We start from the raw sequence: 27963 nt of genomic DNA on the forward strand, positions 1-27963 counted from the left end.
GCCTTCGGTTGTGCATGCTTGCATGTGCTCATGGTTACAATGTGTGCACAGTTGTGGAGCATCACAGTTTGCAGATGTTTCCAGTGGGCCCCCAAAAGTAGGCAAGCCCTGGTCAGGAAGATGTTTGCTCTTACAAACTGGCCCTAACATTCAAGTACAGTGGTACCTCGGATTAAGAACTTATTTTGTTCTGGAGGTCCGTTCCTAACCTGAAACTGTTCTTAACCTGAGGTACCACTTTAGCTAATGAAGCCTCCCGCTGCCGCCGCTGCACAATTTCTGTTCTCTCTCATCCTGAAGCAAAGTTCTTAACCCAAAGTACTATTTCTGGGTTAGCAGAGTCTGTAACCAGAAGCGTCTGTAACCTGAGGTACCACTGTAAATATGTCTCTCTCTCTCTCTCTCTCTCTCTCTCTCTCTCTCTCTCTCTGTGTGTGTGTGTGTGTAGATGTATAGAGATGTATAGAGATGTATATAAATACATGTATATAAATGTATTTATTTAGTTATGAAAATATTTCTATATATTTTATAAGTGTAGGATTTGGGGGGGGGAATCAACAGATTCTTTTCCCCCCAACTATAAATGAGAAGTTTTTGTTTTTTAAAAAAAGAACTGTATATTGCACAACCTAAAGAAAATGTGATACATGAGTGAGTGAGGTCCAGGATAGCATGAGCAGGCTTCCCCTTCCTCCTGCAGCCCCCCCAATCTGCTCCAGATGATTGAGAAACCTGCTAGATTGGCTTTTGCGCCTGTGGGGGTGGGGTAAAGATGTGTGGAGAAGAGAAACCAGAGGTTGTATTGCACAAGTGGAATTCCATTGCACAAGTGGGGAGATGTCACCGGATGCTACCCATAATTAGGAATCTCAAAAACAGACAACTTTTGACAAAGTGCTGCAATATACTTGGTGGTGGTGGTTATTTTTAAATGAATAACAATAGAGCAACAACAGGGATTAGGGAAGAGTATAAGAATATCCTGTCCAGTCCAGCATTCTGTTCCCATTGTGGGCACCACATGTCCATGCGAAGCCTGCAAGCAGAACATAAATGCAATAGCTCTCTCCGCAACCTGGACTCTATGGCAAGCGATATTCAGATGCATGGTGCCTCCAGTTCGGGAGATCATATTCATCAAGGTTAAACAACATTTGTCTAATCCCCTTTTAAAGCCATCCAAGTTGGCTTGTGGTTGCAAATTCCATAGTTGTGACTATGTGCTGTGTGAAGTGGTACTTCCTTTTGTCTGTTCTGAATCTTCTAGTATTCAGCTTTGCTGGATGGCCCCAGCTTCTTCTAGTATTTTGAGAAAGGGAGAAAAAGGCCTCCCTATTTACTTTATCCACAACATGCTTGGTTTCAGACACATCTATCATGTCCATCCCCCGTTACTCACTCCCCCCCCAAAGCCAGAAAATGTTAGGCTCTTTCTTCATGTTCCTCATGATCACTGTGGTTTCCTTATTCAGAACCTTTCCAGCTCTTCAATACCTTGTTTGAGATGTGGCCATTAGAACTGTACACAGTATTCCCAAGTGCGCTTGCACATGGTGAGATAACATTTCAGCTATTATGGTCACCTAGAGTTTTCATCTTATCAAAGCACCAACATGAACAAATGAAATAATCAACTCTTGATAGATTAAATATCCCTTAAAACAGATGTAATGGAATTTATTCCTATCCTACCTGCATGCTTCTATAACCCAGAACTTTCCAAACTTTTCAAGTTGGTGACCAACTTTTTAGATACGCATCATTTCCCGACACAGTAATTCAGTTTTCCTCTAATCCTTTTTAAAAAAACTAATCCTTTCCCAACCCTGGGCAGATCGCAGGGAGCATTCTCGTGACACACCTACACATTGCAGCCGACACACTAAACATGTCACAACACACGGTTTGGAAAGCTCTGCTATAGCCAATGGCCACAGTCCTACTCAAGGTTAGGTGCAGGGATACGTGCATTTACTTCAACTGGCTTAAATACATCTACCGCTGTATTGAACTGTGGCCAGTATAACCTCAGCTAAACTCCACACAGTATGATGTTGCTCTGCAGATAAGCATTAGCAACACTGCTGAAATAATTAACCTTTGTGCTAGCTATAGTATGGCTCCAAAGTAAAAATAGCCAATCAGATCTGCAGTACAAACACATCATATTTTTAATCAGGCAAATCAGCATATTCTCCTGCAATGCTGAAGGTGTAACTGGCTAATCTCACTTTTGAGTGATTTATTGCACTGAGATAGTGGCACAGTTGGATATGAGACCAAACCATATTCTAAGTGCATAGAACAAGCACGGCTTATATATCATCAGCGGACTGAAGCCACTGTGTTCTTTGAGACAGAGCCTAGGACTCACCGATCCGAAGGTCAGTGGTTCGAATCCCTGTGACGGGGTGAGCTCCCATTGCTTGGTCCCTGCTCCTGCCAACCTAGCCGTTCAAAAGCATGTCAAAGTGCAAGTAGATAAATAGGTACCGCTCCGGCGGGAAGGTAAACGGCGTTTCCATGCGCTGCTCTGGTTCGCCAGAAGCGGCTTGGTCATGCTGGCCACATGACCCGGAAGCTGTACGCCGGCTCCCTCGGCCAATAACGCGAGATGAGTGCCGCAACCCCAGAGTCGGTCACGACTGGACCTAATGGTCAGGGGTCCCTTTACCTTTACCAATAATAACGTGGGCATATAGCGGACCACGTGAGCTCTGACTGTTTGTGTCTCCTTGCCAGAACTGGTCTATAAGCTCAATTCCACTCCTTTGTGACCAGATTCTCCCCACAGGAAAATTGGCTTTGTTGTCAAGCTGAAATGAAGACACTCCTTGACTGGACCACCCTGCTGAAGGTAGCCTGAGAGCATTTCCACTCTTCATTATTTGAATAACATTGCAGAATCATCACACAAACATAACCTCCCTATCGGACTCTCTCATCTCCTTCCATCAATGAAGGAAGATAACAACATTGCAACCTTCCCTAGATAGAAAGCGACACAGTAAAAAGCTCCTCCTAATGCAGACTGAGTCTGGTTCATGGTAACACACCGAAACTCACCCAGCCCTCCTTGCCCCATCTTTATTTGGGTTTCCATAATAGTTGAATTTGGCCTATTGGTAGTAGAAGTGGAGAAAGGGCTGTAGCCCTTGTGCCCCCTTTTGTAGGCTTCCCAGAGGCATCTAGTCAGCCAGTGTTAGGAACCATGATGTGGGAACCACCAAATGTGCCTTGTTGGGCCTGATGCACTAGGGCAGGGGAGCAGAAACATATGGTTTTCTTATATGTGCTGGAACAGGCTTCCTCAAGCTTGGCCCTCCAGATGTTTTTGGCCTACAACTCTCATGATTCCTAGCTAGCAAGAACGGTGGTCAGGGATGATGGGAATTGTAGTCTCAAAACATCTGGAGGACTGAGTTTGAGGAAGCCTGTGCTGGAAGCTGCCCAGAGTGGCTGGGAAAACCCAGCCAGATGGGCAGGGTATAAATATTATTATTATTATGCCTCTCTGAGCTGAGGCAGGGACATGGAAGAGCAGCAGGGAGGCGACTGCAAAACACCTTCGCTAGGAATGCATTTTCATATTTCAGAGAAATATCCAGTACAGTGGTACCTCAGGTTAAGTACTTAATTCATTCCGGAGGTCTGTACTTAACCTGAAGCTGTTCTTAACCTGAAGCACCGATTAGCTAATGGGGCCTCCTGCTGCCGCTGCACCGCTGCTGCACAATTTCTGTTCTCATCCTGAAGCAAAGTTCTTAACCTGAAGCACTATTTCTGGGTTAGCGGAGTCTGTAACCTGAAGCGTATGTAACCTGAAGCGTATGTAACCTGAGGTACCTCTGTATACAGTATAACCAGTGCTTTTTTGGGGGGGACACAGGGGCACGCATACCCCTAAACATTTTGTGAATCTTTGTACTTTTGTCCATTTACTGTATTCATTTTTCCTGATTCGAACTATAAAATGGTGATTTTCTTGAGTCAAAATGAGAGTACCCCTAAACTTTTTTTTTTAAGGAAAAAAAGAGCACCGAGTATTATCGCTGTTAGGCAAGAGCAGAAGCTGTCCACTTCGGTCTCGAAGCTAAATGCTCTGCCTACGCCTTGTTTCCTAAAAACACATTCCCGATTTCCTTCCAACACTCTCTACCCGCGCTGAAGAGTTCGCTAAAAAAGACGCGGAGGAGGAGGGAGCCGTGTCTCTCTCTTAAAATAATCCCTCTTTGTTCACCCGCAGACAAGGCACTCTTGCGGCCCCGTGTCCTTCCGCACGCAGCTAGAAGCGGGCGGGTTGGTTGGTTGGTTGGCTGCCTGGCTGCCTCCTGCTCTCGCGCTCCCTCGCCCCGCCCCTCGCCGAAGGTGATTCGGCGCGAGGCCGGGGCCGGCGCGTGGGAGGGGCCGCCGCCGCCGCCGTTGTTGCCGTTGGAAAGCGGCTCCTTTTGTGTTTTCCCCCACAATGCACCAGCGCCTCCTCCTCCTCCGCGGGAAAGCAAAATGGCGAAGGGCTGCGGTGGAGGCGAAGGGCTGCCTGTGAGGCTGCCTTGAGCTTCGTCCTCGTCCAGCCCACCCCCCTCCCCGGTCCAACGGCCCTATAGAGCCCCCCAGCACCACCCCCGTGAGGCGGTTGGTTCGCGAGGAGCCCGGCCGGCGGGAGGCTTCTCTCGGGAGGAGCGCGTTGAGCTCACTTGATTTCCCTGTATGAAGCGGGTGGCCCCACCGGAGAGACCGAATGAGGTGGGTGAAGGGAGCGGGTAGGGTAGCCGGGGAGGGGGAGGGGGGTCCCGGGAAGGGGAAGGGAAGCCCCCCCCCCCCGGCTGGCGCAGGGAGCGGGAGAAAGAGCTCGGCTCCGTCTCCCCTCCCCTCCGCGCCCTCAGTTTCCTCCGCTGGCTGGATTTCCTTTCTCTGTTCTCCCCAAATCCGGTTTTGTTGGGTGGAGGGAACCGACATCACGAAGGCCTCTCTCTCTCTTCCACCCCTACCCTCCACTACGACCTTATTTTTAATTGTGCTTTGATAAAAGAAGGCGGGGAGGGGTGTGTTTGGGTAATATTACTGGCGACAGAAAAGCTGCATTTGTGGGTTTGAAGAGGCTTCTGGTTGTATTCCCCCTCCCCACCTCCCAACCTGGAGACCAAAACAAAGGCGAGGGCCTCCCGGGTGGGGGTGGGGAAGAGGGTGGCACTTTGATAGCTCGTGGCGACCTCGACTCCCAGAGAACGGGGAAGTTTCCTGGCTTTGTTGATCCGTACCTATGAACGAGCCGCGGCGCTTTGTTGTTGTTTTTTGTTATGATCGTCGCTCTTTGCCTGTGTAGATGTTTATGTGGTGTTTAGAAAATGAGGGGGCCCGGTAATTTTAGACTCTGGATTTGCAAAAAACCAAAACCCAACAACCCCCAATAAAGATGGTATTGCATATTATTTCAAAGGGTGCTCGTTACTCTCCTCCTTCTCTTCATCTCATGTTTATAGTTTTAACACATTTTAGCAGCCCTGAGATAGATAAATGGCCACACACACAGTGAGTCTTCTAAAGAGGTCCCGTGGAATATGTGTACTCTGTATCCGTGGGGCCTCTTTTAAAGGACTCACCGTGTGTGTGTGTGTGTGTGTGTGTGTGTGTGTTTGTGTACACATACACACATGCTTCTGATCATGCACAGAATTCCATGCCTTAAATAATTAACTGTGGCCATATAGGTTGATAGCTATATAGGTTGGTAGAGCATGAGACTTTTAATCTCAGGGTCATAGGCTCGATCCTCATGATGGGCAAAAGATTCCTGCATTGCAGGGGGTAGGACTAGATAATTCCTTGTAGTCCCTTCCTACTTGTGATTAATTGCAATTTCTGTCCACCTGCTGTTTGCTTAGTGGTCTTGGTTTAATGTCCTTCCGCTGTCACTTAACCGCTATTGCAATGCATTTTATGTTATTTTTTTCCTTTGATGTGGATAGCACAGATTACATTATTCTGGTTTTCAAATGTTACTGTGCCACTCATCTCAGTGTTTTGGTGGTTTGTTCCTTATGTGAAAAGCAGGTTCAGTTCATGAATTAAATTGAGGGTGTCCTTTCCTTTGGGGGAAAATCAGTTTCACAAGCTTTTAACTCATTTCTGGGATGCTAAATTCTCCACTATGACTGCCAGCCTCTCTTTAGAATTCCTGAACTCCAGGTGCTCTTGTGGCAGTATGGTGGAATTGGAGGAGCAGTATGTAAGAAAACTATCTTGAGAAAGTCCAGATTAGTGGGGCATGGCAACCCTCCTGGTGAACAAAGGTAATAGGTGTATATATATATCCCACCCTTTCTCTGAGGAGCTCAAGGCAGCATACATGGGTCTCTCCACACCCTTTTATCCTTGCAGTAACCCTGAAGATGGTTAGGCTGAGTAAGTATAGTGCGATCGCATCTTGCACAGTGGGTACGTTTTGGGGGTGGTGCGCATACACAAAAATACATATACAGTGGTACCTCGGGTTAAGTACTTAATTCGCTCTGGAGGTCCGTTCTTAAACTGAAACTGTTCTTAACCTGAAGCACCACTTTAGCTAATGGGGCCTCCTGCTGCTGCCGCGCCACCGGAGCACGATTTCTGTTCTCATCCTGAAGCAAAGTTCTTAACCTGAAGCACTATTTCTGGGTTAGCGGAGTCTGTAACCTGAAGCGTATGTAACCCAAGGTACCACTGTACTTTGAACCGCTTCGATGAAAGCAATCTTACCTTCTGGACCTGATGCACCAAATGGGTCTTACTCCAACAAGCAAGGCAGAGCGCTTTTAAGTTGTCAGTCTTGCTTACCAGACTCTGGGAGGCTCTCAGAAGATCTCATGAGAGGCACCCATAGCCTGGTAAGCAAGACCAAGAGCTTAAAAACTTTCCACCCTAGGAAAACCCTGTGCAAGAAGAGCTTTTAAGCTCTTCAGCTTCCATGCATTTAAATTGTGTGATTTCAAGCAGCTGGCCTTCAACTGCATAAAGCTGAAATTGCATGTGTTAAATGTGTGTAAGTTGCAGGTTACCCGTACAGGCAGTCATTGTGACAGCCCAATAACCAAGCCTCCACTAACACTATACAATGAAAAATGTCAGTTATTCTTTGGTGAAGAAAAAAAGAGCCAGTATTCTGAAAGAGCAACATATCTCAACCTTGGGGCCCCAAATGCTGGACGACAACTCCCATCATCCCTAGCTAGCAGGACCAGTGGTCAGGGATGATGGGAGTTGTAGTCCCAACAACATCTGGGGACCTAAGGTTGAGAAAGGCTGGTTAGAGGTTAAGAGTAGGAGGTCTTTGGAGAGTTGGATTCAAGTGCTTCTTCAGCTGTGAAGATTACTGGGTTCCCATGAGCTAGCTCAGGGTCAGCAAGGTTTACCTTGCCTGGGCCGGTTCACTCCAGTGGAGATCCCACCGTGGGCCGGATTGTGCACGTGTGTGAGCGTGCATGCGATTTCCGGCACCGCGAAAATGAGTCCCCGCACCGTGTTGCACTGGTTTAGCACAGCGTGGGGGCTCGCCAAGCGGGTGGCTCCGTTCGAGGGCAGGTCATGGGCCAGTTAAACAACCCCCATGGACCGCTTGTGGCCCATGGGCCTTAGGTTTCCTACCCCTGGACTAGCTAGTCACTTAGTCTTCGCCTAATTTCTTCACAAGATTGTTGAGAAGAAAAAGAGTTTGGATCTGATATCCTGCTTTCTCACTACCCTAAGGAGCCTCAAAGCTGCTAACAATCTCCTTTCCCTTCCTCCCCCACAACAAACACTCTGGGTAAGTGGGGCTGAGAGACTTCAGAGAAATGTGACTAGCCCAAGGTCACCCAGCAGCTGCATGTGGAGGAGCAGGGAATCGAACCAGCCATGTAGGGTGCCTTGAGCTCCTTGCAAGAAATATAGTATATAATTAATTTATTAAAAATATATTCCAGGTAGGTGTTATTTATCTACTGGAATATTTTGGTAATTAATCTCACTTGATTTAACAAGAGGTTGCGGGGACTGCAGGCTTACTGAGGGTACATTAGCATGGGACTGGGTATTGGGGAAGCATATTTTTTCTGATATATTAATTGGTATATTCAAGCTAAGTGCACCCCTGCATTGTCTTTCTGCACGTTTGCACAACAAATGAAAGAAATTGTGGATTCAGTGATAGTAATAAAATCAACACATGGGAGCTTGGTTGCTTGTGAAGCCCACAAACCAGGGGGAGCATAGCAGCCTCAAACTTCTGTGTAAAAAAGTAAGGTAGTCACTTCCTACAAAGTTCATTGCACAGCACACAGTTCCTTACCTGCTCTATTTAGCTGTTTATTTACACACTTATTATATCACTTTTAACTACAGTAACCCCTAAGTAGTTTACACCCACACTGTCCTTGTTGTCCACCTTAAGGGTTCTAGGTGGAGGTCTTCCTAGCTAGAATATACACAATTGTTAGAACTAGAACTGCCTGGGACTGAACATGTTATATTATATGCAAAAACATGAAATGTACCGTATTTTTCGCTCTATAAGATGCACCAGACCGCAAGACGCATCTAGTTTTTGGAGGAGGAAAACAAGAAAAAAAAATTCTGAATCTCAGAAGCCAGAACAGCAAGAGGGATCGCTGCGCAGTGAAAGCAGCAATCCCTCTTGCTGTTCTGGCTTCTGGGATAGCTGTGCAGCCTGCATTCGCTCCATAAGATGCACACACATTTCCCCTTACTTTTTAGGAGGGAAAAAGTGAGTCTTATAGAGCAAAAAATACGGTAATACAGGCAACCGCCTTTTTGTGCACATTCAAAGAATGTGGGGAACCGGGTTCGCGTCTCCGCTCCTCCACATGCAGCTGCTGGGTGACCTTGGGCTAGTCACAGTTCTCTGAAGTCTCTCAGCCCCACTCACCTCACAGAGTGTATGTTGTGGGGGAGGAAGGGAAAGGAGAATGTTAGCTACTTTGAGACTCCTTCGGGTAGTGATAAAGCGGGATATCAAATCCAAACTCCTCCTCTTCTGCTAACAAGCACAATGACCTATGAATGCACCTCACTTTTCAGTCCAAACTTTGGAAAAGGAAAAAAGAAAAGGTATACTCTGTTATCTGTATGTTTTCTTTATTTTAACTTGAAGGCTAGTGGGCAGGTTGTCCCAATCCTCAAAATCCCTTGTGCTGCTTATCCAAACAAGAGAGGGTCTCCAGTTCTTTTCTAAGCCTTACCTTCTCATTGAGGCATTGACTTCCTTCTGCAGAACAGAAGGATTGGGGATTGCCATGTTCCATTCCTCACATTACCTCACAGCTGCTTCCTGGCTGCTGTTCACATTCCCTGGAGCATGTGAAGTGGTCATTGGGGGCCAGTTAACATCTCATCTACCTTCAGTAGCCAGCGACCATTTGCATGGCAGACAAGTTGAGTCCCTATCACTTTTATATCATACAGCATGTAGAGCGGCTTCATTGCTGGGTCCTCATTAAGCAGTCGAAATGGGATTCTGAGTTAGCCCTACTCTGGAAGCAGGGCTGTGGCATCCTGTAGGTCTACTTGGAGTCCAATAGAGTCAGTTGCAGCAAGCCCTTCTCAGAGCAGCAGCAACTCACAGAATTTTAACCTTTTCCTGCTTACCAACTTGCTCAAGCAGAAGAATGCATGTTGGAGCAAGCTCAACTTGCTGTGTGCAGTGGCACTTCATCATCTTGTGTTCACAGTGTGAACACGTGTAAGTCTCAGTCTGCTGCATCTGTGTGTCGTGTTTTCTGATAGTTGTGGTGTGCAGAAAGGGGAAGTATCACCTTCTGGATTACCAGCATCAGTTGGTGGCAGAGTAGGAGGAAATGGGGGTGGGGGAAGACCGCTTCTATTGCCATAATCTGCTCTAGACTTTGCCAGCTCTGTTTCTGCCCCCAGTTTAGTCGTGTCCAGCTACCTCTGCAGTATTTTACCATTTTGCCTCAGTGTTGCACTACTGCTCTGGTGTTTTGTTTGCACTGAGTTTAGAGCTAGATAGCAGTGCCACTGATCAGCTGTGAACATCTACTCCTTATGCACTTCTTCCAAGCTACCAACCTTGTTCTGGTGCACTTCTAGTTCCATGTACATTTAGGAATTGTATGTATTTCGAAAGCGATGTAACCAGCTTTGTGTTTTTGTTTGGAGAAAGTTGGGTGTATATATAATTTTTTGTAATTCAGCCAATTATTTGAGGTCTAAATGAATGCAGATACATATCAGCTGTGGGTGCAGAAGTCCACTTCCCTATGTGGAATTCCCATAGTTTCTTCTTCCATCACTAAGAAAGTAATTGTGTATTAAAAGGAAAATATTATTCTCTCATGTCATTGATGGTATGATGGAAGATACCTTTTTTACTACTGTTTTCATAAGCATAACACTTGATGAACACAAAAACGTTGTCATAATTTGCTTATTTTAGAAAACGATTATACAAGTATTAGTGGTATATTGACTTTTCTTAATAATGACATTGCCTTTTTAAATTATTGGGGTATATTTGGGTATTGGCAACCAAATGCAAGTTTGTAGTATTAGCATAAATTTAGAATTGCAGTTTGAATATCCTAAATAGCCATGACCAGTGGATTGTCACTTGGTAAAAAAGTAAAATGGGCCTTCTTGGTGATAGCACCCACTACGCTGTCTCCCAGGTAATTGGGATGAAAGCAGCAATGATCTCTAAAACATATTCAGCAAATCTTTAGTCTAAAGTAGAGCCATTAATTTCAGTGTTCGTTCTGAATAAAACAGCTGAATACCACCCTATATGTTTATCCAAGCTTTCCTGGACTCTGATTATTATTATTTTTTTAAGGGTTTTCTACACTGCTCAGTTTTACTTGTGATACATGGTTTGCTTTTTTATCTAGTTTTTAAGGAATTTTTAAATTGAATTTTGCATTTTTATGTAGACCGCTTAAAATATTTTTCCTACATCAAGTGGTCTAAGCATTGTTTCCAATGTTAGTCATGATATAGACCTATTTCAGTGTGTCTGCTCAGAGTTTCACTAATGTTGGGTATCACCAAGTTCATTGATCAGCATATTTTTGTTCTAAATGTTGAAATTATAAGTGTTGAGTAGACTATCATAACCCAGATCTAATAGTTCTGGTCCAGTTTTGTCTTTCAATTGTATATTGAGCATTTAATCTCAATATTTTGTAAATTACTATTTAAGAACCTCTGAAAATCAATTGGGGAATAAATAGGTGTTGCTGTAGGGATGCATATTACACCTGAAACAAGAATCCTTTATTGAACTTTATTACAGTAACTGTAACCAACCAAAACAGAAGTACATTGCCTTCTGCTTTATCAGTCTACTGCTACTGTTACAACAGATTCTACAACAGATTCTTGTTTGTGCTTTGGAGTAAGTCTCATTGGAATCAGTGGGATTCCAAATCAGTGTTTCTGGGAAATGGGCTATCTGTAAGACTGCAAACATAAGCTTATTTACTGTGGAGCAAGCCCCATTGAACACTGTGGGACTTTGTACAGTCATACCTCAGGATAAATATGCTTCAGGATAAGTATTTTTGGGTTTCGCTCCGTGGCGACCCGGAAGTAACAGAGTGCGTTACTTCCAGGTTTGGCTGCATGCGTGGAAGTGGTGAAACGCGACGCGCAGTCACGTCTTACATTCTATTCAGGATGCGAATGGTGCTCCGGAACGGATCCCGTTCGCATCCCGAGATACCACTGTAGTGAACATGAGTAGGATTATAATAATGCTAATTTTATTATTTGTAGCATACCCATCTGGCTGGGTTGCCCCAGGCACTATGAGTGGCTTCCAGCATATATAAGAACATAATAGAACATTATGTTCTCTTGTAACACAACTATGTACTTGTCAAGATTAAGTTGTTGTGTTGTGTACAGTTGGTTTTGGGGGCTCTTTTATCAGTAGACATTTTCAATGGATGAGTTCCATCCCTCTATCCCAGTGTTCCCCAGTGGTTATAGGGAAGATGAGGCTAGCCTAATTCACTTGGTAAAATTTGGTAGATAAATTATTGGGTGCAGGGGAACACTCTTTCATTAATACCACATTCTCCTTTTCACTGTGTGCGGAAAGTTGGAATTCATGATGTACCTGGCACTGCATCCACCCCAAGATTTAGAAGCCAAAAGCAGTGTTTGCTCTATTTCCTTACAACTTTTTGTAAGTGCCTTGGTTATGGTTTTGTGTTCTGATGTGTTATGCAAATACTCACTGAACAAGTACAACACCGCACTTGCAGAGTGAAAGGAAGCATTTTGCATTTGTTGCTGTACTGTAAATAGAAAATGACATTGATTTTTATTATTACAAATGGCACCAAATGACCATTTTACTTGTTAGTTGTGCAAGTAATTCCGATGACACCCTAAAATACAGGCTTAGCATGTGCAAGTTTCACTGCTTACTGATCAGTATTTGGAAAGTACTGCAAAGAGACAGGTTGTAAAGGAAATTTCAGAGGATTATATTGGCAGTAGAAATGGCAGAACTCTGATGTTTACAACTCAATCTTGACATCCAGGAATATGACCTACTTCCCCATCCCTGTATATTGATATTGCACTAGCTACAATTCCCCAGGAGAAAGGCTAACTTCACCTTCCATATTCATATCTCAGAGTTTTCTTCTCTGCTTTCAGTCTCACTCCTATTTTGAGTACTCTCTTTTTTTCAGTATATTAACTTAATTAGATTGTATTTATTTGCATTCTAGTGTCACATGGCTTGTAGTTTTCTGATGGCTTTTAACTTGAGGGTTGCAAGGTGCAAAGAGGGCTTTATATTTTTACTACAAGAAGAAGAGCAAGTGACAAATTTTTCATATTAATTCTGCATTTATTTTTGTTCTTTAGAGACTCTACGGGGGTGGGTAATTCAGTGGTCCACAAGCGGTCTCCTTTACGCCGAAACCAAAAACCACCAACGTCCTTGACCAAACTGTCCTCGCGGGATGGACAGAAAACCAAAAAGCCAGTGTGCAAATTCGAAGAAGGTCAAGATGTCCTAGCTAGATGGTCAGATGGCTTGTTTTATCTTGGAACTATCAAAAAGGTAATTCATGTCCAACAGCCTTGTAAAATTATCATACCTCTGAGGCTGTGCCACCTAAACACTAACATTTATTCTCCTTTTCAGATAAACAAACTTAAGCAGAGCTGCTTCATTATATTTGAAGACAGTTCCAAATCCTGGGTTCTCTGGAAGGACATACAAACAGGCAAGAACCTTACTTTATTTTTATTGACACTATGAAATTTCAAACCTCATCTATTTTCAGTCTTGTCCCAGTAAGAGACCCTATGGGAGGGAACAGAATAAAGTTAAAGGCTTGGTCAGGGAGTTTGCGTTAATAGACACTTTAGGTCCCTTTTTGACAACTCTGCATTGATCTTGGATAGGCAACATTTATCAGCATTGGCCTTAAAGCAGGCATAGGCAAACTCCAGCCCTCCAGATGTTTGGGACTACAATTTCCCCATCACCCCTGACCACTGGTCCTGTTAGCTAGGGATGATGGGAATTGTAGTCCCAAACACCTGGAGGGCCGGAATTTGCCTATGCCTGCCTTAAAGTCTTATCTCCTTCAATTTCCTATGTCTATGCTGGAAGCAAAACCTGGCTGAGCCATCTGTATGGCAATGTCCTGTTTGAGGCACTTCCCCAGGGAAGTGCATCTGTTGCTGTTTAGATGTAAACAGCTGGCCCCCAAAACATGATTAGCTATTGCAATCATTTTTACACTGGACATCATCCTGAGCTTTTATAGGAAAGAGGTGAAGAGGGTGATATGAAAATGAATTTAATAAACAACATGTAGTTTTATTCCGCGAGCTGGCTGGCGGTGCACAGCTTCTCTCCCCCTCCCCCGATGCGGACAGGAAGCACCCCCCAGATCGCTCCCCACTTGCTGCAGCATTGAGGGAAACCGCACTTCCTCCAACTGGATGGCTGGCGGCGCCCTGCTTCTCCCCCCCCCCCATTTCACTATCGGTGTATTGGATAACCCCAGTTTTTTGACATGAATTTTAAGTCAAAAAACCTCGTCCAATACACGGAAAAATACGGTAATACAACTGGTATCCATTTAGTGTATGTATTTTATTTATTTAATGTAAACATTTTATCTTTTTAGGAGCTACTGAAAGTGGGGAAATGGTCTGTACAATATGCCAGGAAGAATATTCAGAAGCACCCAATGAAATGGTTATTTGTGATAAGTGTGGTCAAGGTAAAGTGAACTTCTTAATGTGCAGATTTTTTTAAAAAATTCAGGATTGTATTACACAGTGTCACTCAGCTGATGGCAAGGGTTCCATCAGCAAAAGAGGAAGGGGATTTTATCTATGTATCTGTTTATTTATTTAGCCAATTCACTATTCCCTCTACAGCCTTTCATATGCTCTTGAAGCTACTCCACAGGTTCCCTTAATATTCTGGAGCAGATTGCTGGAGGCAGGGGTTTGCAGAAAATTGCTTCCCTTCCTGTTTTGCTGATGGAAACCTTACCATCAGCCAAGTGACACAGTTAAGTTAGTGCTGTGTCCACTGTAAGTACATGGGGTGAGATCGAGTGTTGTGCCAGCGGACCTGACAGGTTTTCCTCATCCTTCTCTTCCCTTCTCCAGCTGGAGGGTCCTCTAGCCCTTCAGAGCAGATTTGGATGGCAGAGGTGTGTGTGTGTGGTGTGTAGGAGAGGAATTGGAAGTTCTCTTGTAGGTCTGTTACATAAGCAGGCTGGCACTGTTACATGTCTTATTGATATGGTTGTGCACATATGGGATATGTATTGTACCTCTTGACATAAAAGACATTTGAATTATAATGTAAATCAGAAGATGGTTTGGGTTTTCTTTATTGTCACGTGCCATAAAGGTTAAGATGGCAAGGGTGTTTAGTAGTTTTAGAGTAATAAAAAAATCTTTTTGAATTCAGGTTATCACCAGCTGTGTCACACACCAAATATTGATTCCAGCGTGATAGATTCAGATGATAAATGGCTTTGCCGGCAGTGTGTCTTTGCAACAACAACAAAGGTAGGTTATCCACTTAGTGAAGTGACTACAGTTGAAATTTGAACTTGATTTTGTATAGTAGTGGTCGCTGCTTCAATCTGTTTTATTCCAGAGAGGTGGCGCACTTAAGAAAGGACCAAATGCCAAAGCACTGCAAGTCATGAAGCAGACATTGCCTTACAATGTATCCGACCTTGAATGGGATGCAGGCCATAAAACAAATGCCCAACAGTGTTATTGCTACTGTGGAGGTCCTGGAGAGTAAGCATGTTGAAACTCTTATGAAAAGATTTTCTCTCAGATTTATTGCTGTATATTCTATTAAATGCCAGTAATCTGTATGAGAGCTGAATGCTGTATTCTGTTCCAGAAATATTACGTATATATTTATAAGGCAATTTTAGTACAGTAATGGCCATTGTATCAGCGACCCTAGGCTTTCATTACACTTTCTGTTCAGTTTTAAAGTCTGCATTCATAAAAACAGGATTGTTAAGCTCACGTTTCTACACGTTTAACTTGGGAGCAAGCTTCATTAAACACATTGGGTTTTATGCAACTAAGTCCTACTTGGAGTAGAGCAGACCCACAGAAATTAATGAACCTAGGGTTATGTTCATTACCTTAAGTGAGTACTCTGAATAGGACTAGCGTTGAATAGCACCCAGTGGGAGTTACTTTCAAGTAAACATGCATAATATTAAGCCACACATTTTCAGTTGGAGTAAAATTATGATAAAATTTCCTTCAGCTTTTGGCCCGCTAAGTGTCACTTTTCCATTTACTGAAATGGAATGGATTGCATCTAGATCTGCCATGCAGAACAGGCTTCCACTCATCACCTTCCTTTCCTCCCACCTACAGCCTCCTATGGGCCCTCAAAATCTCCTATGGGAGGTTGGGGGATTCTCCAGAGCAAGTTTTTTGGGGGAAGGGCTGCAGTGAGAAGGAGAGAAAGGTGAAATCATGTCCCATGAGCGGACGTCTGTTTGCATAAATTTGGATTCTGCCCCATGTGTTTACACTTCAGTAGGGAACACGTAACACATTCTAATTCAATTCTTTCCTTTCATCCTTTCTGTTAATGAAGCTGGTATTTAAAGATGCTACAGTGCTGCAAATGCAAACAGTGGTTTCATGAGGCTTGTGTGCAGTGCCTCCAAAAGCCAATGCTGTTTGGTGACAGGTAAGGTGTATTTTCTTGATCCTACTTGTGTTTGTCAGGGTTTTATTCTGGGGGGCAGGGCAGGGGGAGACACAAGGATGCATTTATACCTATAGCATCATAATACTATTATTTTCTGCACACTTGCAGTTATGACATGTGGTGATGTTCTTATTGCTGTTCTTTATTAGGATTGTATTAGTTCTATATTTTTATTTGTTATTTGTTACAGAAAGATAGAATATATACCTAGCTATGTATTTAGTTAGCCCGTATAAATAAAGTTACCTAGATAAAGATTCAGTTAGCTTAACAATTATATTTATAATAACCGTTCACTATGCAAAAATTCAGTTATCCAAACATAAAGAATTATGCCCAAACCTCACTATAAACTCCACAGATTCAGATATCTAAACAACCTTTTCCGTGCTTTGTTGGTTGACTGCAGCCATTTTGGGGCAGAAACTATGGAGGGAGTGGGGAATGAGACAAATGAGAGAGCAGGAGAGATAAGACAAATCAGTTTTTCCTTTGTCTCTCTTTTGCTGGTTGGCTGCAGGCATTTCGGGAAGAAACCATAGAGGGTAGGTGAAGAGGTCAGACAAATCCAGATTAGAAATGTTCCCATAAGAATCAATATGAATCATGGACTTGTTTTGTGAACACTCACTTAACAAACAATTTTCAGGGAATGCATTGTGTTTGGTAACTGGGACTTGCATGTATATAAAACAAAGGAAGCATTTTAAGTTCACAAATCTAGATAACTTTATTAATTATTGTATATGCTACTAAGTAGCATGTATTGGCTCCTTTGGGCTTTGAAGTCATAGACATCGTGCAAAGTGAATATGTTGCTACAAGTAAGTACCTTCTCAGCAATTACTTTTTTTGTTTATTTTAATTTTATTTTTAGGTTTTATACATTCATTTGTTCAGTTTGTAGTTCTGGACCAGAATACCTCAAACGTTTACCCTTGCAATGGTAAGTACAATGTTGCACTGGAGTAAATCATTCAGTAACCTAATAATTCAAAAGGGACACAGGTGACACTGTGGCTTATACCACAGAGCCTAGGACTTGCCAATCAGAAGGTCAGTGGGACGAATCCCCATGATGGAGTGAGCTCCCGTTGTTCGGTCCATGCTCCTGCCAACCTAGCAGTTCGAAAGCATGTCAAAGTGCAAGTAGATAAATAGGTACCGCTCTGGCGGGAAGGTAAACGGCGTTTCCATGTGCTGTGCTGGTTTTCCAGAAGCGGCTTAGTCATGCTGGCCACATGACCCGGAAGCTGTATGTCGGCTCCCTCGGCCAATAAAGCGAGATGAGCGCCGCAGCCCCAGAGTCGGTCACGACTGGACCTAATGGTCAGGGGTCCCTTTACCTTTTAACCTAATAATTCAGTAAGTTGTTTTTAGTTGGTTCTCATAACGTGCCTTTCGCTAATGTTTCTGGGGCAAGGGCCCCATTGACTCATGGTGAGGTAAGTTGTTTAAATCAGGCTTCTAGGGGTCACATCAGAGTTGGTATGGCCAAGGAAGGTGCAACAGTTTTAAAGGTTTTTCTAAGGGACATATTTGGGGATTTTGTACGGTCACAAAAACGTTTTGGCAGCACAGAATTGCAGTAGGGGGCACATGAGAGTGGTCAGTTAAAATACTTTTTTAAAAAATGGCTTAAGGGAGGTGACGTTGAAGGATGACAAAAAACGGGGTATCACAGCAGGGCACAGATTAGCTACCCCCGCTGTAAAAAAAGCACAAATAGTCCTCTAGTAAGTTTGTGAACAATTACTGTTATTAGTGTATTCTTCCTCTCTGGCTTCATATTGAGAAACAGAAATAAAATGTCTAGTAAGTGGTCATTCTTAACATATAATAAAAAGGTAATGCTGTTGTCAGTTTTCTTGGTCACCAACAGGTAGTGCTGTGCTGTGAAATATGGCATGACAACAGACTTCTGCAAGCTGCTAGGCTATCATATCAGTGTTGGAGGGTGTGAAGGGATGTGGTGGAGAGAGAGGAAGGATCTCCAGCTGTAGTCCTGTTCTTCTCTTGGCCTCACTTCCCACCTCTTCTGCTGAATCTCAAACAGTGTCATTGGTGTGAAGCAGGCAGTATGAGCAGGGGAGGGGAGAGCAGGGATTGAAGAAGGGAGGTTGTCAAGGGAGCGGGAGGTAGGCCTAGCTGGCAGGCAAAGCAAGCTGGAGCACAGCCCCAGTAGTTTATAAAGTTGTAAAGTTTATAAAATTGTAAAGTTCCTTAATGTAGCACAATAAGCTGATTGATTTATGAAGAGCCACATCACTACTTTAGCCAGGTGGGGTTTACACCTATGAATTTTTTTAATTTCCTAATTGTTTTTATTAAAACCTTTTGAATTCTAGGGTAGATATAGCACACCTATGCCTTTACAACCTAAGTGTTATTCACAAAAAGAAATACTTTGATTCGGAGCTTGAACTCATGACATACATTAATGAAAACTGGGATCGACTCCACCCTGGTGAGGTAAGTTGTTGAAATGCTCTTGGTCATCAGGTCAAACTATTGTGGTCAGTAGACTTTTTAAAAATGGGCTAGTCCATTTACAGAATATATCAAGTGTATAAAATTCCTGTTCTAATGAAATGATAGCTGGTTTTCAGAAGATTACGTTAGGGTTGTAAGCGAGGGACTTTAACATGCACACCAGTAGCTACAAAAGGCTGTCATTTAGCACATTAAGCCATAGTTTAAAACAAACAGTGGTTTAATGTAAATGAGCACTACGTTGGTGCACACTGCCTGAGAGTTCCTGTCGTGCTCCTCCATTGTGGTTGCTGCACCACAGGCAAAGCAAACCAGAGTGTGTGATTTGTTTTTCTTCAACAAATCAAGAATGGTGACCAAGGATTGTCCTTGGCTTACCACTCATTGTTTGTCTGGAAAGAAACAAGTGTGTTTAGACAACATTGCAAGCCAAACACTGTAGGAACTTTGCACTGCTCATTCATAGTAAGCCACAGTTTTAAACAGTTGGTTTAAACTGGTTGTGGTTTCATATGAGATGTGATCCAGGCCAGTAAGAAGCTCTTAGTGCAACTTGTGGACTGCATCGTGGCCTAATTCCACCCCCACCTTTCCCTCTACTGTAATTTACCAGTTGATCAAGCGTTGTTGCCCAATGTGTTTTCCCATCATTGCGCCACATCACTGGCTGCTCTTGATGTATTGTGTAATGTTGATTTTTTTGCATTGTGGTTCTAGTTTTGTTTTTAATGTTACATTTCTGTTAGCTATCCTGAGCTCTCATGAAAGGAAGGGTGGGGTATAATAGGGAGGGGGAGGTTTATGAATGTGATCAAGTCATGGAAAAAGTTGTAATACCGGTTACAGAAAAGAGTGAAGAGAATTTAAGAAAGTCAGTGCATGAGTTGGTGGCAGCCCCATAGAATCAGAGGGTTTTTTTGCAGGTACAGCCTGATTTCCTTTATGCACAAAATTGAATGGAAACAGTGACAGTGGCCTGAAACATAATTTTATGTACAGGCAACGACCGATAAATGTGCGCCTGATTGACAGCACCAAACTCAGAAGTGACCTGAAAATGTTGCTAAACATACCACTAAAAGGGCCCCCCCCAACATGTGGGGGGGCCGGGAAAAACCCCCATGCAAAGCAGTCAGCTCTGTTGTACAAGATGACCGAGATCCCACTGCACTATTAGAAAAAACCCCAACGGCTTTATTGTACTTATTTGTGTAAAAAGTGTGCCACACAAAACTGGTATCATTTTCTGTGCACTTACCTCTAATAAAAATTGTTAACTCTATTTGTAAAATGCTTGTTTTCCTGTCATTATAATGATAGTTGAAGTAAATTCAGTACCAAAAATAACAGGCTGGTAGGTGATTACTTCTCTCTGACTGCACCTAATTTAGAAAAGATTGAGGATTTCAAAATTATTTTTAATAGCAATGTTTTTAAAATTCACAAATGCACCATTAAAAAACACTGAGATAGAATAATGCACTATGCATACAATCTCAATGAGACTTCATTCTCTTCCCTCCCTCTGTAGCCCATCACACTCCAATATAACAATTCTATTATTTAGCTGCTTTGTTTGATAGTCAACAAAAGTTTATAGCTGATTTTTAACAAGCAATCATATTCTAAATGTTTTCCTTTCATACTCCTGTCACGTTCAGTTCCAGCATTTCATTAAAATGCAAGGAATTCTAAGTCTAGTTCTGTCAAAGCTATTCATTGTACCTGATACAGAAGTAGCCTGTTGGTAATATGTAAATAAAATAAAGCATGTTATTTTATTAACATTTATTGCTTTATTTTATTAATAAAACACTCCTAAACGTGAATGCTATGCTTAGTTGTTTGAACAGATGTGGAATTTAGGAATCCCCCCTACAATTTCCGTACTATCTTGTTAGGATGTTGAAGTTATTCAGCATACTACTTTTTCAAATTTCATTGTCTTAATAGCCAAATGCAGTAGGTATTCTAGAATATTACTCTAGAATTCCTAATGCATGTAGGAATTCTAGAATACAAATACACTTTGTCTCTTTGAATGGGTGAAGGTAATAATTATGATTAGAAGTTTTACTGTAACTTTTAGTAGGTTAAATCACTTCTTAATACTTTACAGCTGGCAGACACACCAAAATCTGAAAGATATGAGCATGTTCTGGAGGCATTAAATGATTACAAGACTATGTAAGTTGATAGGGTTTTTATACACTTTTCTCTTCTTGATTTTGTCCTGAGCTTTCTTTGAATGATTCCCTAAAAACATGTCCATGGTAGCAGCAGGAAGAGGCACTGCAAAATTGTTTAAAGTCAAACTTGTAGTTATTGAGATACAAGTTAGGTGTTTAGCTGTCCTTTCACTGCATTTGAAGGGAATTAAAGAAGGGACATAATATTGGTACTAATAAGTTAAATTGGGGTTTATGTGTATATCCAAAGAAACACTTGTAGCTTCATGTTCTGTGTTTAATGTTTGACAATGTAGGTTTATGTCTGGAAAGGAAATAAAGAAGAAAAAGCATTTGTTTGGTTTGAGAATTCGTGTTCCCCCTTGCCCACCAAATGCTGCTTTTAAGGCTGAGAAAGAGCCTGAGGGAACTTCACACGAGTTCAAAATTAAAGGCAGAAAGTCATCTAAACCTGTGCCTGATCAGAGGTAAATCATGATTTGTACTCTGTTGGAGTAAATAAATTATTTGGCAAATTACTGGTAAATGCATTTCCTGATACTTTAAGTATCCAGATATGCAAATATTTATTAATTCCAGATTAATTACCACTGATTTCAGTGGCAGTTTGCAGGAATTATGTGTGGTGCCGGGGGGGTGTGTGTTTCTTTAGGATATCTTCAAATAGCACTGGTTAATATGTTACGCTTTCTCTTTGAAACTGAAGTTTTGCTTAATAGAATTAGTTTAGGCCTAGAATATTACTGTTGTGCATAAGCTAATACTGTAAAATGTTGCTTTCTAGTAATAATCCTTATATAATAAGCAAATTAAATCAATTGGTTGGGTTCATATCTGTTCAGAGAACAAAATGTCCCTCCTGAAGATGTCCTCCATGGAATCTGCAGTATTAGACAACAGTTGCCCAGTCTTAAATTTCTGTTTCTTGAGCAAAGTGACATGAGGCATAGCATGTTTAGTGATGGCAACCTGCCTATGAAACTCCTTCCCAAGTGAGATTCAGTCTTCCTCCACTCTAGAAGGTTAAAGACAATTTTATTTGTCCAGGCTTATTAATCATTGGGTAAATTATGGTGCCACTGCTGCTATTTTTCTGTTTTACTATGACTTTGTGGTTTTAATGATGACTTATTGATGTGTAATTTTATTCTTTCTCAGCCACTCTGAACTTCAGATTGGAAGAAGGGCAGGATATAAAAGTACCATATAAATAAAGCTTAAAGTCTGACCCAGATTGGGTACTACATCATATATTTCTAGAATGTTTCCCCATGTGAGTTATGGCCTTTATCGCATTGTGCTAGCCTAAAAGTATATCAGTATGATGAGGATGAAGGGCTCCAACAACATCCTCCTGGTCCCAACGCTAAAATTCTTTCCCCATAGTTCACAACTAACAAGAACAGCAATCTCTGCATTTCTGCTGCTTACAAAGGGCAAGACCATGAAGAAAGGCTCGTCTTCCTTTGCTTGGATAAGTGGTAGCCCTGCTAATGGGGATGCTTCTCTTTGGCAATAGCCATATTCATACATAAAGAAAGAACATAGTTTAAGACTACATGAACAAGTCTCTGTGCAGCCAAGCAAAGCCTCAGACTAATACACTCCCAGTTCTCCTATGTATAGGAGAACTGGCAGAATTTAGCTTATCTCTCAAAGAATCTTGGCGTAGTCTTACAAATCAGGGATCCTGGTTTAACTGTTTTTTGTTGTAGATAGAAAAGCCAGCTCCATAACTCATCATTAGCAGTTGGCTTATTTAGCAGCTAACCATGTTTGTGGTAAAACGGAATCCCTAGTTTGTATGTAATGCTAAGCCAAGATGATTTTGAAAGGAAAACTAAACTCAGCAGAAGTCCTCATCCTGGCTGTACAAGAGGAAGAGCAGGGAGAGCCTGACTGTGCTTGAACCTATCCACAAGGCATTAGCCATAGTTCAGTTTTGCATGTTAATGGGGCCAGTATGTCTTTAAGTGCTCTATTCAAAGACATGCATGCATTCTTGCAGTGGTTATCTTCTGGGTCCTATTAGTGTGTAACAAAAAGTCACAGCGTGAGTTTCTTATAGAGAAAGAACTATATAGGTTCAGTGAATATATATTCAGGGTAGTAATCATGTTTAATAAATGATAATGGTAAAAAAATGAAATCATAAATAATATTCAAACATACATTCTTTTGGGGTATCTTTTAAAAACAACTGTGGGCTTCCTTCTAGGGAAGTTACTAATGGTGTAGAACGAAAGGGGAAGAAAAAATCTGTAGGCCGTCCACCGGGCCCATATACCAGAAAAATGATCCAGAAGATGTCTGAGCCATCTATTTTAGTAAGTGGCATTTTCATTTACTCGCTGATTACTTTATTGACTTAAAAATGGCCAGTATGTTAAACTGTATGTTAAATATAAAAATAAAAATAAAAAGCTATATCTCCTTGAAAAGGCAAGTATTTGCACAGCCTGAAAAGTTCTGTTCTTTTTTTTCCCCCTTCCCCTTGGGAAAAGGAACCTGTTGTAGTGCAAGAATCTCCTCCTTTGGATTTACCTAGCACTACTGGGTGAGTAGGGGAAATGTACTCTTAAATTTGTATTGTTCTTGCTTGGCTAATGTCTGATCAGATCAGATTTTAATGTTTGATTACTTTTATCACATGGCAACATGAAATGGCTCAGATCTGATGGAACTGCACATTCATCCAATACCTCAGATGTGGAATCCACAGGTGCTGCCAGTACAAAAGAAACTACCTCAAACAGTATTTCCAAGCATTACAGGTATACTGCCATTTGCTTTATGCCATGTATGTGTGTGTGAAATGATGGATTGCAGCTGTTACTGGAAAGGTGACCCAACTGTATGAAACACGTTGGCTCGGATTCTAAGATAACTTCTCTCTGGAATGTTGGCAAGTCCCAAACATGGGGGGCTGCTGGAGGAAGAGGAGATAATTGCACAAATAGGGTCCTGAGAAATTAGAAAGGTCACAGAAATGTTTTCCATCTCTTCCTTTCAGCAGTCTCCTCTTCCACAACCACCTTTTGTCATTTTGTTAAAATTCTTTTACCGCCCTTCATTCTTTTCAGGGTTTCAAGGTAGTATACAGTCGTAATACAAATACAGTAATAGAACAACCAATGCAGCCAATCAAATTGACTTGAAACAGAGTAGCAAACTACCTGATACTAGAAGAATTGCAACAGTTGCCACCAGGTAGAGTGTTCTAGGGACTGTCTCAAAGTTTGGGGGTGTCAGCACTGTAAGTCTCGTGTTGTTTTTTGAGTACCGTATCTCTGATAAGGAAGGCACATGGAGGGGAAAAAATCTTAAAACACATACAGATTGCTTTGTATTTGGGTCTCAAGTTGTGCAGAATATAGATATATACCCACACCTATACAGAAAACAAGAGAAAGTAGACAAATACAAACCAGAAGAAGGTAAGGGGTATACAAAGGGTAGACTCCCATTGTTCAGGGTTTTATTGGTAATTGCCAGCATCTTGAATTGGGCCTGGAAGCAAACAACAATCAGTGATATGTGTAAATCGATGCTTTATTTTGCACAAACTGAAGCTTTGATCACTTTAAAGGATAGCCCCTTGGAGGATAGTAATACAACAGATGTATTGCTATAATCCGACTTGAAAATTACTAGGCCATGGATACAAATTATATTATGAGGGTGGACCTCAACTATTGCTATCCTCCAAGGATTTCCACTGGTGCAACAGGACATTTCCCCACAATTCCACCCTGTCATAGGTTTGGGGGAACCCCTGGAACAGATTTTGGGGGCGCACAGGTGAAGAACATTATGTAAGGAGAAATAGTTGCTTTGAAGGAAAGTTCACTTAAACGCTATGTTGAATACAACCCTCAACTTTAAATTATTGTTTCTTATCTTCCCTAGTTTGTCTGAATCCAGGAAAAGGACACGAACAGGAAGAACTTGGCCAGCTGCAATCCCACACTTAAGGAGAAGAGGGCGCCTTCCACGTAAAGCACTCCAGATTCAGAATTCCGAAATTGTGAAAGATGACGAAGGCAAAGATGATTACCAGTATGATGAACTTAATACAGAAATACTTAATAACTTGGCAGATCAGGAGTTACAACTTAATCATCTTAAAAACTCCATTACCAGTTACTTTGGTGCAGCAGGTAGGATAGCTTGTGGTGAAAAATACCGTGTTTTGGCACGTCGAGTGACACTCGATGGAAAAGTGCAGTATCTTGTGGAGTGGGAAGGAGCAACTGCCTCCTGACTGTAGTACTGAACATGATTGCTGCACTGTTTATTTATAGGCACTGTTTATATAAATCAGGAGTGCAGAAGGAAACTTCTTTTGACATTTCTAAAAATAGAAACCAAGTTAGCCTTAACATTTCTTTCTTAACAGTACAAAACATTGTGCTGAAAATTCTACCATTTTTTAAATGAGGCTGGATTTTTTTAAGATAAGGATTTAGATTGTTTAGGGCGGGAATCTGGGATTTCATTTGCTTTTAAATGTGCACGACTTCAGAAGAGACTTGTCTAGAGAACATTCCATGTGGGTAGAGAATATTTTCTGTAGCTAGAACAAATTTTTAGTAAGATTTCGTAATCTTTTCTTACCCAAATGTTTGCAAAAGTGTATTTCTACTTTGACAACCCTAGATTTTCATAAGGTGCAGTGTATATAATTCCTACTGAGGACTGTAAAATATTGAAATCTTTCAAGCAAAGTGTAAAAAAAATATATTGAGCTTGTAAATTGCTCTGTGACTAGACTTTGTTGTCTTTTTAATATATTCTTTGCATGTGTGTATATATACACATACATGTGCATGTGTATATATGTGTGTGATTGTGACCTATGCAATATAAATTATGGGATTGGGCAGCTTTTAACTATATATCCCATAATTCTTTTATCAGGAATAGTTGCAGTATTTACACAGCAGCATTTCTTCTCAGGCTTTAATGGGTGCTGTTGTTTGCCACATACTACAGAATATGTGTCAAATGAGTGCTGTGTGTTTTGGCAGTGAGTGCAGTCGTTAATGTCATATGCCTTCAGAAAATAATTCAGGCTGCAATCCTCCACATAGAGGCCCAGTGATGAAAAGATTTGGTATACCTTTCAGGTTCACATGCTCCCTCCCTGTCTCTCCTGTGCAGATTCCCCTTCCTTTCAGCATTAAGATATGTTTCAGCACTACATCTACATAGTGCTAGAGATCCATGTATAGTTGCCTCAAACCAGAGTTTGCAAACTAGTTACAGCGAACAGTGGTTAGTGTTTATCTTGATGCAGATGTAATGTACGTCACTAGAAAGAGAAGGGATTAGCATGAGGACGTACTTTTGCTATATCTTAGCCAAGGTTAAGAAATATGGGAATAATTTCATCTATTGTGGACCAGGTTGCTTTGAGGCTGCAATCCTATACTCACTCACCTGGGAGAAAGCCCTAGTGAGCTCCATGGGACATAATGCTGAGCAGACATGCTGAAGATTGTGGTGCAAATCTTCTTGATCTAAGCAGCCTGGCTGCACAGTATTGCAGCCTCAGTTATTGTTGGAGAAAGTTAGCTGTCTGACACAAATCTGAACTTGAAAATTTGAACATAAACTCTGGCTAGGAGAAAAAAGGATTTGTGACACATTGATTGTAAATTTTGTCTCCCAGTTAATTAAAAAGTCTGCAGGAATCACAATATTCCTTTTGTATGTAATGTTTTGTAGTCATGTTTGATAAACATAGTTGGAGCAAAGTGTTTAATTGCACAGGGTCAACAAACAGTATGTTGCCACTTGAAGTAACAATACTGCTTTTATTACAATATTACCTCTTCTGTTCTTATAAATATGAATCAAGTTTTAAATGAGTAACTTTATTTTACTTGTAAAATAACAAGTGTTTTTGTCGGGGCTAGATGTATTTTCTTTATTGGTTTTGAGTTGTTCTTTGTTTTTTGTTTTGCCAAAGAGTGTAAACAACTACTTTTTCTGATGGTTTCTCATTTTACTGCCTAATAGTTTACTGTCAGACACGAGCTTGCCAACAAAACAAAAAATGTGACTTTAAATAGTGAGAGGCTATATGGCTAAACCTAATTGTACTAAAATTGACTTAAAAACAAAATGCTGTTATGATTGTTAAGGGAAATAAATCTTTTGTCACCACCTTATATAGCCAAAGGAAGCATAGACAAAATATGTTGTTCTGTGCTTGTGGCTGGCCAGTAAACTTACAAGCTTTACAAAGGTGATAATTTAAGTATACTTTTCTTTGCCTTCACTAGAAACATGAATCTCTCTTCCCCTCACACAGTCTTGGCTATTAAGTTAAAGTTGCCTTGCCTATAGCTGCAATATTTTGATAAGACCCAGGTTACTTTTTGAATGTTGGTCTCTTGGGACAATGCAAATTGTAGTTGTGATGTTAACAACCAGATTTTCATTCATTTCCTTTTTCACAATCTTTGTAATTCACATCAAACACCAGCAGTATTTGCAGTAGGGCTTCCGTACAAAGACAGCAGTTGGAATTTAGTTGGGGAGAGAAATTGACAAACGATCAACATATTTTTAGCTGTTTTTGTTCTCATTTTGTCACAGTGGTTGACATGTTTGTATTGCTGAAACTGTTCTCACGTTTTTAAAATCAACATTAAATGTGTGTATTTTTAAGAAGTTGTCCCTATTTTTGTTATACAGGTGTGAACTGTAGTTATATCTTAAAGCCTGATTTAAGTGTGTTTCCTTCAGTAAATTCAATGGGACTTTATAAACATGTTCTGGATTTAAGCAATGTGGATTGTAGCCCAGTCCCAAGGTTTCCTACTCCAATCTTCAGTGCAGCTTTCTTCCAAGTGATTTAGGCAACAGCACAATCCTAGGCATGTTCAGACAAGTGCAAATGCAAGAACACAGCAGCTTGGCAATGCAGTCTCCTTTAACTCAGTGGGATTGATTTTGGCATAAATATGGGAATGAGGCTAATTATCTGAAAATTGCTCCTCCCTTTCTAGTGCCTGAAAGAGCACTCTTGCA

At 41.6% G+C, this 27963-nt stretch overlaps 1 protein-coding gene across 1 annotated transcript; it reads left to right on the forward strand.

The window, feature by feature from the left end:
* The first annotated feature begins 4475 nt into the window (after nucleotides 1–4475).
* MTF2 (metal response element binding transcription factor 2) lies at nucleotides 4476–27603 on the forward strand. The gene is made up of 15 exons (XM_053391653.1): nucleotides 4476–4746; nucleotides 12874–13072; nucleotides 13157–13238; nucleotides 14154–14249; nucleotides 14954–15054; nucleotides 15146–15294; nucleotides 16124–16219; nucleotides 17118–17186; nucleotides 18589–18712; nucleotides 20853–20920; nucleotides 21219–21389; nucleotides 23141–23249; nucleotides 23427–23479; nucleotides 23595–23696; nucleotides 24832–27603. The coding sequence occupies exons 1-15, from the start codon at nucleotides 4742–4744 to the stop codon at nucleotides 25184–25186; spliced, it is 1779 nt and encodes a 592-aa protein (XP_053247628.1). The 5' UTR covers nucleotides 4476–4741; the 3' UTR covers nucleotides 25187–27603.
* Nucleotides 27604–27963: the final 360 nt, after the last annotated feature.

The sequence above is a fragment of the Podarcis raffonei genome, chromosome 6 (assembly GCF_027172205.1).
Source record: "Podarcis raffonei isolate rPodRaf1 chromosome 6, rPodRaf1.pri, whole genome shotgun sequence".
In the NCBI taxonomy this organism is placed as follows: domain Eukaryota; kingdom Metazoa; phylum Chordata; class Lepidosauria; order Squamata; family Lacertidae; genus Podarcis; species Podarcis raffonei.

Coding starts and splice junctions, on each gene's coding strand:
- MTF2 (XM_053391653.1), top strand. Junction 20,921..21,218: donor TTAAATGATTACAAGACTAT/GTAAGTTGATAG, acceptor TTGACAATGTAG/GTTTATGTCTGGAAAGGAAA. Junction 23,480..23,594: donor GATTTACCTAGCACTACTGG/GTGAGTAGGGGA, acceptor GAAATGGCTCAG/ATCTGATGGAACTGCACATT.